Genomic DNA, 12,596 nt, shown 5'->3' on the forward strand with positions numbered 1-12,596 from the left:
GGTGTTTGTATAAATTCTGTTTTGTGATAAGATAGTTTTTCAGGCAGTGCGTTTCTCAGGACTTTACAGTTTATTCTATTTATTATTATGTTATTCTCTAAATTATTTTTCTTCTTATGAAAAGTACAGTATAGCATAGAGTAATACTCAAAAATTGCTACAAGCTAAGGTTTTTCGAAAGGTTGTTAATTTGTACGGATTTTTCAAATCAGTTGACTTTATTGCTGTTCCATTAACTAGTACTTTAAAAAAAATGCAGCAAACCCTTGAAATTCTATTTGTATTGGAAGAGAAGTCATTCCTTCCTATTACTGTTAGATAAGCAAAACCTTACTTTTTATGTTTACCTTTGCTTTAAAACTTTCGTGTATGTTATCTACAGAGAGGATCATTACAGAGACAGACTCTCCCGAGACATGGGCAACACTGATAGAATAGAGAATTTGAGAAAAATCTGGGTCTTTCTAAAAACTGCTTTGTAAGTTACTTTTTCTTTATGGCTTCTATGGCATTTTGTTGACATTTTCTTATAGATGACCAAATCTTTTTCTCCATAATTCACATTTAGTAATTATCCAGAAACGCACTGCTTGGTCAGGCTTACTGCCTAACTGTATACTATGGTGTCTTTCTTTTTAATATGTAAAATGCACTGTCTTAATCTTGTAAATAACTGCAACTGTGTTTTTAGATCTGCATCTTTAAAATTTTACTGCAATATGTGTGAGTGTGTGTGTGTGTATATGATAAATGTACATACATGGACACTTGTTTTTATGGTTAATCCGAAACTACTTCTCATGAAGCATCTCCCTGTTGCTAAGCATACTTTGCATCCCTCCTTTTTGGTGGGTGGAGCCTGTATATGTTGAAGAGTCAGATTCAACTTATAAAATAACAGATGGATTCCAGTATGACAGCTGGCAGTGACTTAGTAGCAGTGATATGTTCATCATCACAAGTCAGATTTTAAAATGGAATGTCTTGAGCCTGTAAGAGTCTTTTAAAAAATTAATTCTTGTTTTTCTTCATGTTGGGAATTAGGCATTATTGGGATGCTGCTAATCTCCACAACCATGCCACCGTGTGCTGTGGTCTCATCAGATCTCACAAGCTAAGCCAAGTCAGATTGGGCCAGTCCATTGACTGAGAAGCCTCTAAAAAATGTTCAGGTGTTACAGGAAGTGATGTAATTGATTCTTCAGGTGGCGCTCTTCTGAGTGGGTTCTGCGCCAGTACCTCTCCAGGGGTGGTGTGATGGCCATGTATGTCTGAGTGGCTCTGACCACTGAGCAGTCATTGGAGACCCCCTACTTTGGTTGTTAGATTGGAGGTGAAATGGGCTGCCCCACGTGCCTGTACCAACTAGTGCAACTCACTCAACCAGAAAGGAGTCAGAAAGCCTCCCTAAATTTCATATCTAATATCAATTGGATCCATTGTTGATTTTTTACACCCTTACCCAGAGTTTCATATTATCATACTTAGCTGGTGTGTTTTGCTAGCAGACGAAATTAACCCTATATTTTGGGTTCAAGTAGAAATTTATGAAGCACTTTGATTTCCTTTGGGAGCCATGGTGCTTGATGAATTAAAGACGATGTTGTTCATATCTCCTCAGGGTTGAACATACTCGTCTTTTGACTCTTTTGTGTATTTGTCACTCTTCTCCTTCCTGGTTTTCAGGCATGTGTATATACTGAGGGAGGAGGAGGGGATGGTTATTTAAATGCTAGCAAACTCTGACCTTTTGGTGGGTGCTGTGGCTTACCCAGTTTTTCTTTTATTAATTTAGATGAGGGTGCCATCTATTGCTGTGCATATTTATTCCACTAAAACCCTTGTACTAATAATTCTATCCTCCCTCCAAAAAAGCAAAAGTGTTAGCTAATTTTCCTTAGATTTTCTATAGGGAGGGAGGAGGGAGCTATTGCTGTTCATTATATTTTTGGTAAATGTGGAATTCTGCACAACTTTAGCATGCCCCACACTGTCCTTTTCCTTAGTGTTGCTTATGCCTAAATCTTTTTTTTTTAAGTTGGCACACTCTGACTTGTGCCATATTTGTAAGTAAGAACTCAACTCCTGTCCTTCTGTGTGTTTTCGCAGCCATGCCCGGTTACGCTGTATGTGCACCTGCAACAGGTGTACATTTTGCATCTGTCAGAACTTCCTCAACTCAGACTTGCTGCAATCTGTAAAGAACAAAATCTTCACTGCAGTTCTTAACAGGTTCTTAACTTTCTTTACTGGGTACCAGGCATTCTGTTAAAATACAAAAGAAAAAAGTGGTTAACTATTTATTATACAAATACTACAAAGACAACAAGCTGACTGATGCCCAACTAACTTCCACTAAAATTCTCACTATGGTGACAATGTTTAGTTCTGGAATCATCCTTAATGTTTAAAAATTAATAGATATATTTAGGGGACTATAAAGTAAGATTTTAGCTTTTTTTTATTAAGGAAGTTAAAGTATTTTTTATATTAGGGGATAATATATGTAGGGAGATTAAAAATCTTTTGGCTGAGAGTTGTAGAAATAGATTAGGGCTTTAGTAAGGAAAAGACACATTGATTCCACATGTTATACTGTACTCGGCTTGCATTCAAATAGTACAGCTTATTAAAACCATACTTATATGAGCGGTATCTTGGGTTTGAACAACTTCTCTATTGAAATTATTTATAGTTATAATGTACTTTTACTTTTAAGTACCTGGAATGTTTTTTTGAAATGAAGATCATAACCAACTTTAAGGATTCAAAGGAATATGGAAAAGAAAAAGATCTATAGTACTAGTTTTTGAGGTCTTTACAGTTGAACCCGAAACATAAAGTATGCCTAGAAAGTAATATGCTTTTAAAAAAGAAAGAGAAACAACAACAAAAAAATAGGTTGTATACATTCCCTCAGAGCAATAAACTTGGAAGGTTATGTTCTTATTCTGGTCATGCTACCTTTCTTTGTTCAAATCGATTTTACATTTTGTGAACATTTAAGAGCCTGTGTAATATTAATTTGTATCTAATGTCAAATTTTTATGTGTCTATGAATGAATTAAGTTTTTGAAATCATTCAGATGTCATTGGGACCAGGGCTTGATTAAGACAGATGATCAAGCTAAACAGATTTTGGTTAGAAATGGATCTTATTTGGGTTCCTGTTGGACTCTTACTGAGGACTAGGCTCCAACTGTACCAAATGAGTAGGATAGTTTGTGTCCACCAGCAGTGTAGACACGGCTATTAAACAGTGAGGCTGTATCTTATGCGAGTCAGAAACTGACTCTGAAGGCATTCTAAAAGAGTTTCAGTGATGCTTTGAGCACTAGTAGCTCTGGAATAAGAATGCAGCCATCATAGGTGATTGCTTTGAAGGGATCACCGCGCTCATTTGGTGGTGAAGTTCTGCCTCTGTCTTTTGAATGGCATCTTATAAAGAGTAACACAGACAGATTTGCTCATGACAACTGTCTGAGAAAGTGCAAGGCTAGTTCAAACCAGACAGCATTCAGGAGCTCCGGTGTTGGAAATGGTAGAGTTGGAAGAGATTCTAGAATTCATCTGGCCTAACCTCCCATTAGATTGCCTTCCTGTGAGCCTTCCTGATAGAGTTTAGAGATACTGTTTATCTGCTGATGGCTTTCCTCATTGGAGAAGGTTTTTGCTTTTGCCTTTTTTTTTTTTTTTTGGACTAAAATTATTTCCCTATAACTTTCTCTCCTTTAGCTTTAGTTCTGCCCTTTAGAACAACATACGACTATTCTACTCCCTCTTCAACATAGCCTTCAGACATTTGAAGACGGCCATCATGTCTCCCCTAAATTTCTCTTCTCCAGGTAGAACATCCCCATTTCTTTCAGCCTTTTCTTAAATGGTTTAGTGACTTCATCATTCCTGGTTTTCCTCATCTGAAAGCCCCTTAGTTGTTCAGAGTACCTCTTAAAAAGTGCCACTGAGAATGGAGAACAGTGCTCCCGGTGTGATCTGACTAGTCCATAACGGTGGGTGGTCATATTCCACAGTTAGGACAGCACCTGTCTACTGCATGAATTAACTTTTTAGCAGCCCCAGCCCACTGTTGATGCATATTAATCTTGGGGTTGAAATCAGATTTTTTCATACAAGTGCTATTAAGGCAGTGTCCCCTCCTCTCTGTGTATTTGACAGTTTTAGTTGGCTCTTTGTATCTAAATGCGGATACATATATATCTCTATTGAGTGTCATATTCTGCTTTTTGATCCATTGTTCTAGCTCAGTCATTTCAAACATTATTTCTGTCATTTGTCCCATTATATATATTTCTCGGCATTGTGTTATTTGCAAATTTGGTAGCTGTGTCTTCTTTATCTTTCAAGTTATTGATTAAAAAATAATGTTGAATACCCAGAGATTAGAGAGCGAGATTGCTCAAGCAAGCAAGCCCTTTAGTGCTCCACTAGAGAACTCTTCCCAGTGACACAGATTCAGAATTCTTGGGGAAAGATTATTCTGTCAATTAAAAATATTTTATTATCCAGCCCATGTTGTATCTTACTGTCTTATAAGAGATTTCCTGGAGGGCTCTTTTGAAATCAATATAATTTCTACCACATTCCTCTGATCCACCAATGTATTAATTTTATCTAAATAGAAAGTGACATCTATTTGGTGTCTTATTCTTGGTGAACTCACCTTGGCTCCTAGTAATTGCTGATCGCAAACCATCAGTTTTATTCTAGAAGCTCTTGATCGTCCATAATTGCAGATTGATTCGTTGTCTGCATCTTTAGTGCCAATTTTAGTTTTAGGTTGGTTTAGTCAGCTTCCCAATGAAATAGGTTGGGTGTGCATTAATGGATGAGATTGCTCATCATAAATTACTCTGTACAGTGATCCTCGAAGAGAAATCAGTCCATTTTGTCATATCTAATTATAAGCTAGAAATAATTTAATGGTAATGTCAGCATACATCACTGATGTCTGGTAATCAAGAAGGAAAGAATGAAAAAGATGAGGAGGAAAACCAGCATACTTTTCAGAGAACTCCTTCCTCTTCCCTGGTAGTATTTCAATAAATTATTTTATAGAAGTCCAGTGGAAATTTAGGAGCTCTATATTGAAGTTTCTTCTAATTCACAAAAGGATTATAGATGAGGTAGGTGAGGATGGAGGCCAAAAACTTAAGTACCTACAGGGTCTGGATGGATAATGTTAATGAATGAAGGTGGCCAAGGAGAAGAAATAAGAGAGGTGGGAGCTACGACAGGTCCTGTCTGCAAGAGGCAGCCACCACTCAGCTCTGGCTGTTGGTTATTGTGCAAGCGTGGTATCGCCAGGACTTCTGATTCTCTGAGACACTAGAAGTCAGGATTTTTTAGGTAAAATTTCCTGATATTTAAGTAAAGGCAATTAAATTTTAAAAATCTGAAGTACTAATCAGAACAAAGAAAGCATGTTTACAGGCCACCAGTTTGCACCTTCAGTCTTAAGACATAGCCTAAAGTTGTGAAAATGCAGGCCAGAAAAAGGTGCACCTGAGGAAGGAAAATGTCTCTTACAAACACCTCCACATACAGTTTTACTCCTTTCTCTTTAATAACTTGAAAAAGTAATGGGGTTGGTGGGGTGAGAATGGAACCACTTTCCCTACCGTGTCTTGGGTTTTGGCAACCTTTTGGTGGTTGGTCACCACTGGTTTGCTGTGCTAGGTGTATCTTAATGTTACATAAACAGAGAAAGGATTCACTAATTGAGTAAAAGTCATATAAGAATTTTTCACTGTAATTCAATAGGGACGATTCTCACTCAACAGTAAGTCTTAAGTCTTCTCATTTTAGAAATCTGCTGTGCCTAGCGTTTGATTTAGAAGTATAAATGAGCAGTTTAAAATTTTTTATTTAACCGAAAAGTTTTGTAAAATGTCTGCAAAGAAATTAATAGACAAATATTGGTACATACATGTTGGTCTCAAATTAGTACATTGTTTTAGCATGCTTGTAAAAATTTTGATCACCAAAGTAGAAACTACTTCCAGAGATAATACATGTTTGGTGCCACGTTCTCCCCTTATGTCATCCTCCTACCACTTTGATTTATTCATCCAAATACTTAAGTACCTGCTTTAGATAGGATCCTGCTGTGAGCTGGGGCAAAATATCAAGATGAAGAAGATACAGACCTGTGTTTAAATACCTTTCTAAATATTGTGTTAAATTTTTTTTTTAACTTTTGGTTATATTTTCAGTGACCTTAGTGCCCTATGCTAGCAAAGGAAATGCTGTAACCTGATCATGAGAGGATCTATGCCAAATTAATTAATTTATTCTTACGCAATTTCAACAGTTCCAACATTTCTGAAATTGTCCATTTTTCCCCATCTGTTTTTGACCAGAAAAGATTGTCTTTATTTTTTTAGCTTATTTACTGACACTATGTATTTTAAGTAGAAAGTAGTAATAAAAATTTTTTTCTTTCCAGTTTAATTGAATGTATATTCAACATGTGAGAGAAGTGTTTAACTACATAGCTGACGTGTGACTTTGTTCTTTGGTAATTATGGTCTCAGCCTTTAGATCTGGATAGGTTTATGTTTTTCTTTGGAATAATTTATGAATAGCTGGAATTATTTGAATTTAAATACATTTGGAAGATTATTAACCTGTGGCCAGGTGATTTTAGTCTCTGGCAATGCTTTCATTTCAAATAGTGAAAATCATGTTATTGGAGAAAAGTACCTTTTGATTATATTTTAATTATAAATACCTCTTAAATCTGAAGGTGTTAAAATGATTATGTAGGAGTGGGCTTGATTGTTGGTTTGAACTACCCAGGATTTTAGTTTATTAAGTATTTATTATTCTGACTTTAGAACACTCCTGCTTTGCATGAGGATGTCACTGTACTGTAGTGTGTGTGCACTTTAATTTGTCCCTTCCTTTAGGTGTTCATTTTCATTTGTTTGCCTGTGCCACTTAGTCATTTTTTAACTCCTCTTGAGCCGTTTCCCAGCTGTGTTTCAGTGTATAATCCTCCCATTTTTCCTAACCTATAATTTAATCAAATTGTTTATTTTACGATTTATTATTTTGGTGTGGTTTTCTCTGATGCATATCTTGGTTTTAGTATTTCTTTCACCACATTTTAGTACTTGGATTAGCCGTATAGGTTATTTGTTCATGTTACTTCTTAAGTTTGGTAACAGCATCTTACTTTAGCAACAAAATGTGTAGTTCACACTGAGTATTTACCGAGACGCAAAGGTATGATGGACAAGTCATCATACCCATTGTATTTTTTATCCTGTTTATTAATGTATTTTTAAAAATTGGATATATGTGACATTTATTTTAATCTGTTCTTTAACGACTCACTTCATTTGCCCATATTACTTTAATAATCACCTAAGTTCCTCCTTCACATTGTTTGAAATCATGTTACTTAATATAGGAGCCCTGTTTTTGAAGAAAGGACTTCACTGTTGTCACGCTAAAATGAACTGTCTTTTCACAGGATTGCTTTATGAAGAGGATAGTTTCGTAGAAATCTTAATGCTATAGAGATTCTGTAGGGAATGTAAGAGTTCTCAGGATATTACGTTACAGTAAAATATTGTATTTTAAGGAAGTGCATCCTCTGTTTTAATTTCATATGAAACTTCTGTGTTCATATGAAAGGTCCTTACAAGGCTTTTCTTTGAATTTGGATACATATACATAGTCATACGTTTAAAATTATATGAGAGCTTGTGTTATAGATTCTCTTCAAGTAAGCTGCTGCTGCTTATAAATTAAAAAATTTTTGCCATTTGGTTTAGTATATTAAAGGACACAACAGGATGGAGTTTGCCTATTCTGACCTTTAAGTATCTGTAGTTAACATGTAGAAGACATTATGTGTTTCCCATGTATCTACAATCATCCATGAATTTTTATTCTTCTAATGCTTGGTGAAGCATTTCTTGACATTGATGCACACCTATGTCCTTTTCCTAAGTATGTTACTGTTTAGGCATGCTCAGTTAACAGCTTTCGTATGATTTGTGTTATAGTTCATCTTTGTTGGACACTGTGGTTTTATTTCTTAACCTATTTCGAGAAATAGCTTATTAAAATGTTTCATGCCTACTAGTTCAATTAGAATTGTCATTGTTAAAATTATTATTAGCAGTAATGGCATTATTATTGGAGGTAAATATGAAAAAATACTTCACCAGGTGGCAGAAACAAAAAGCAGGGAGAGGATAACATTCCCTTTATTATTGGTTAAATACACTGAACCAATAAAGATTTTAGTTCATGTTCTTATATTTACCATAAATTGTAGTTAATCAAAGCATTTTGTATGCCTTCTTTAAGGCATTCTGTGCAAAGGTACATAGGAATTTTTGTCTGTTGTTATATGCCTATGTGACCTTCACACAAAGTTTTTAATGTGCCTCTTTATTGCCTGAATTTTGAAACATTATCTTCTCTCTGCCTTGTTAAGTAGCAGCCTTAGTAATACCCAGGTCCAAACCTGTTGGTTTGCTCCCACACTTGTGTCAAAAAGCGCTTGTTTGGCTTCCCTGGTGGCGCAGTGGTTGAGAGTCCGCCTGCTGATGCAGGGGTCACGGGTTCGTTCCCTGGTCCAGGAAGATCCCACATGCCGCGGAGCGGCTGGGCCCATGAGCCATGGCCGCTGGGCCTGCGCGTCCGGAGCCTGTGCTCCGCAACGGGAGAGGCCACAACACTGAGAGGCCCGCGTACCGCAAAAAAAAAAAAAAAGCACTTGTCATCTAATCGACATCTGGGCCCTCAGCACTTCTAAAACAGGAAGCCAGCATCCAGTCCACAGGAATTTTCTACCTAAGAACTCGAAAGCTGTGACAAGCTTCACACGATTTTTTAAGGTTATATTTTAGCATTTAGTCGTTCTTTCTTATGTTCTAAAAAGAGATACTGCTGAACCTAAATTATTTTATTCTGCGTAGAGTAGGGAAATGTGTGATTCTGATATATCAGTAGATTGGAAAAAAAGAACCTTTTTATACATACACACACACACATTTTTGACCCTGTAATATTCATTTTGGGGTAGTCTATCTTAAGGAAACTATTTTAAATATAGCGAAAAATCTTAACGTAGAAAGGTATTCATCACTTTAGTTACCGTCACCTGTAAATGGTGACAGCCACCAGTAGGAATATAAAGCAGCTATTTAAAATGATGTCTCTATAATTTATGTAAAAGTGCCTATATAATATTTTTAAAAGATATAAAAGTATATAAATTATACACATTGTGTTTGTAGCTATGTTAGAAATACATAGAAAAAGTTTAAAAGGAAATACCCCAAATTTTAATTAGTTGCCTCAGGTGATTCTAGGTGATTTTGTTCCTTCCTTCTTTTATTTTCCTCATATAGTGTGCTTGTATAACTTTTTTAATATAAATTTATTTATTTATTTATTTTTGGCTGCGTTGGGTCTTCATTGCTGCACGCAGGCTATCTCTGGTTGCGGCAAGCAGGGGCTACTCTTCCTTGCGGTGCACAGGCTTTTCATTGCAGTGGATTCTCTTTGTTGCAGAGCACGGGCTCTAGGCACACGGGCTTCAGTAGTTGTGGCACTCAGGCTCAGTAGTTGTGGCTTGTGGGCTTAGTTGCTCCGCAGCATGTGGGATCTTTCCAGACCAGGGCTCGAACCTGTGTCCCCTGCATTGGCAAGCGGGATTTTAACCTCTGTGCCACCAGGGAACTCCCTGTATTACTTTTTTAATAGTCAAAAAAAACTTAAGAAAAAATATGCAGTAAGATATTAAAATTTATTCTGAGGTATTTTATGTGAATCATTTGGCAAGAATTAAACTTTTGAATTGTGGAAGCATTCCTTTTGCTTGAGTTTATAGGCATGAACTAGGAAGCAGCCTTATGAAACTGTTACTCTGCTTCTGCTTGAGATCTGAAATGACAAACATGGCTCAGTTCTTAATACTTACAATTAAGATTGCACTGTTCTCCATTCAGGTGTTGTCAGTTAGGCAGGCACTGCAAATGTGCCATCTGTTATAAATGCGTTCTCTTTTGTAAATAGAGCCTGGTGCTGTAGCTTTTAAATGCATATGGTAAAGACATAAAATAATTCTCTAAGTAGCTTTCTGTCTAAAAGTAGTTTTCCATGTCTAAAAGTATGTTAAACAACTACTATAACATCGGTAGAGTCATTGAAATATATTTTATGAGTCTGTGGTTGCCTTGAGTTTTAAACTAGCTGTATATTGAACATGTATCTGTATTGTTTTCCATCTATAAATATGAACCACTGTTTTGCCTATTGAAGACTATACTATAGCTTAGGGAAAGTAATAATTACTGTCTTGAAATGCAAAAGAAAACTAAGCAATAAAGTCAGTTAGAATATATTATTTCATGAATGGTAATACTTTCTCAAAATTCAACAAAGGGAGCTAAGCTGTGTTAACAGTTTCCATATGTGAAGAATATTGATGAGAAATCATTTTGACTGATTTTAATGTCATTATAGCTAATATTAATCCTAACCCCCTTTTCCCCTAAATTAAAAACTAAGCGTAAAAATATTCTCCATTAGTGAAGATGCATGAAAATCACAGAGAGACCAAATCTGAAGCAAACCTCGAATGCACTTTTAGCCTGTGTTCTCACTTTAGGTTCTGTGCGTCCCTGCTGACTTGGAGTTGTAAACTCTGAAACTCTCATCATAGGGCCATGACAGCCTCTGAGTTTGGGATGTTTTACTCAGTTTTTGTTTTTTTTTTTTTACAGATGTATGTTTGTAGTTTTTAGTAGTCAGAAACTAGAAGCATTTCTAAACTTCATGACTAATAGTTGTTAGCCTCATTTTAGGTAAATACTTATAGTCACCGCATATTGTCAGGTACTGCTTATGGTATTGGTTTCAAGGGCTTCTCTTAGTGTTTCAGATATACCAAGACCAGCCTCTGGGAGATACATAGAGAACGTATATAACAGCCTTAGGTTTCCTGCCTGGTATGTGAGTGTTTTAAAAGAGTATATATAGATAGATTTTTTTAAGTTTGGCAATTTTCTATAGAATAACTTTATTTTAAATATAGAAAGCATGAGATGCATCATGTAGGGTGGCAACTCAGTTTATGTGTGGGATGTTTAATTGAGAGATATTACTTTCAGTCCCCTTCTTTTGTGAGCTGTGCTGTGAACTGCAAACTGTGTGCATGTGTATAAAAGGTTAAGAGCCCGGGTAGCTGAGTGGGGTGCCGTGCTGTTAGCAGACGACGAAGGCAGTATTATTCACCAGGTGCATGCCATCAGCTCTGTAGAAGATTCCATCTTCGTGGAGTCATCTCATGGTCCACTTTTTCTTGAAGCCAGGTAACATTTCCCACAACCAGCGGGTTGCCTTTGTTGGAGTTTTTCCAAGTGGAAAAACTAAACACCTAAGTATTTTCTTCCCTAACTGTTTTTTTAAAAAAATGAAACATCACCTGTTGGAAGAACTAACTTGCAAGGTGGCATGAACCTGTGTTATCACTTTGCTTTGTAAAATAATAATTATTTAAGGAGTGACTTTTTTTTTTTAATAGAAACTGGGTAAGATAAGTTGGAGTGCTTTGTGTTGTTTTACCATAGTGATAAGCATGGAGCACTTTGCTTGTATTGTAAACTTGTTTCTTAGGGATGTACAGATTGCATTTTGTGATAACTAATCTGATTGTTCTCTCTTTGACTATTACTGAGACAGTAGTTTTGTATAATTTATAGATTTTTGGCTCTTAACTCTTTTGCATATGTCAGTGTCTTGGTCTTTTAATGATGTCTGACTCTTGCTTCAACTCTGTTTGTTTAATTTAGTTGTGAAATAACCTAAACTAGACAGTCTCTCTAAGCTCTTAATTCTGTAAGTTTTCTGCATCACCTCAATTGTGTTCACTTAACTAAAACTTCAGTGACGCTGAATAAAATGTTCCAACCTTTGCTTTAAAGCTGTATCCTCTTCATGGTAAGCTGTCATACTTGAGACCCTTGGGGGTGCTTAGCAGTGTTATTAACTGAGCATGCTCACAAACTCAGTTTGTGATACAGGCTGTCCCTGTTCTTGTCATGCATAATATGGCTTCTTTTATGTCATTTACCTTTCAGTCCATCATGTTACATCATGTCCTTTAGTTGGTACCAATGTCACTGCCTGTCTGATACCAGGGTTTGGTTCGTCTGTTTGTTTTTTTCTTCTTCTTTCTTTAATCAGCAGTAACCAAATTAATGCAAACTTGTAAATCTTCCCCCACCCCTTTGGGGTTTTTTGGGTAAATTTTTATGGGACTCAGTGTTTCCAAAGTTGATTTTAAGCATTGCTCTTAGAAAAGTATTGTCACTTGTCACTTAACTGCTTACAAGATAGCTTTTGGTTCCTGGGGACAGGAGATTGCACATTAAGTTCCATGAAATTGACTCTTAAAATTGTGAGGTCTCAGTCTTACCTCCCATTTTGAAGGACCATACTGGTTTTAAAAAGTGGCAGGTTGATTTGTCTAAGTTCTCCGTTTCCCATGTGAAGAAAATTTATAACATTTTGGATGTTGTTTACTCCCAAATAGTAACTAATTATAGATA

At 36.2% G+C, this 12,596-nt stretch overlaps 1 protein-coding gene across 9 annotated transcripts in view; it reads left to right on the forward strand.

The window, feature by feature from the left end:
- RHOT1 (ras homolog family member T1) overlaps positions 1-12,596 on the forward strand; it is an 83,525-nt gene that overhangs the window by 46,171 nt on the left and 24,758 nt on the right. For 5 of the 9 annotated variants that reach the window (XR_016388906.1, XR_016388907.1, XR_016388908.1 and 2 more), the window contains exons 19-20: positions 383-478; positions 2,110-2,232. The exons of 1 other annotated variant lie outside the window; for it this stretch is intronic. Coding sequence is in view for 4 of the 8 variants with exons in the window: in XM_022595833.3 (XP_022451541.1) it covers positions 383-478; positions 2,110-2,232 (219 nt within the window). In the remaining 4 variants the exon portion in view is untranslated. Of the gene's footprint in view, positions 1-382; positions 479-2,109; positions 2,233-11,213; positions 11,358-12,596 lie in introns of all 9 variants that reach the window. 3 more of the 9 variants (XM_089900785.1, XM_022595837.3, XM_022595834.3) reach the window with 3 other exon arrangements.

This window comes from Delphinapterus leucas, chromosome 19, assembly GCF_059928025.1.
Source record: "Delphinapterus leucas isolate spDelLeu-1000000601 "Yukka" chromosome 19, BTC_Dleu_Yukka2, whole genome shotgun sequence".
Classification (NCBI taxonomy): Eukaryota; Metazoa; Chordata; class Mammalia; order Artiodactyla; family Monodontidae; genus Delphinapterus; species Delphinapterus leucas.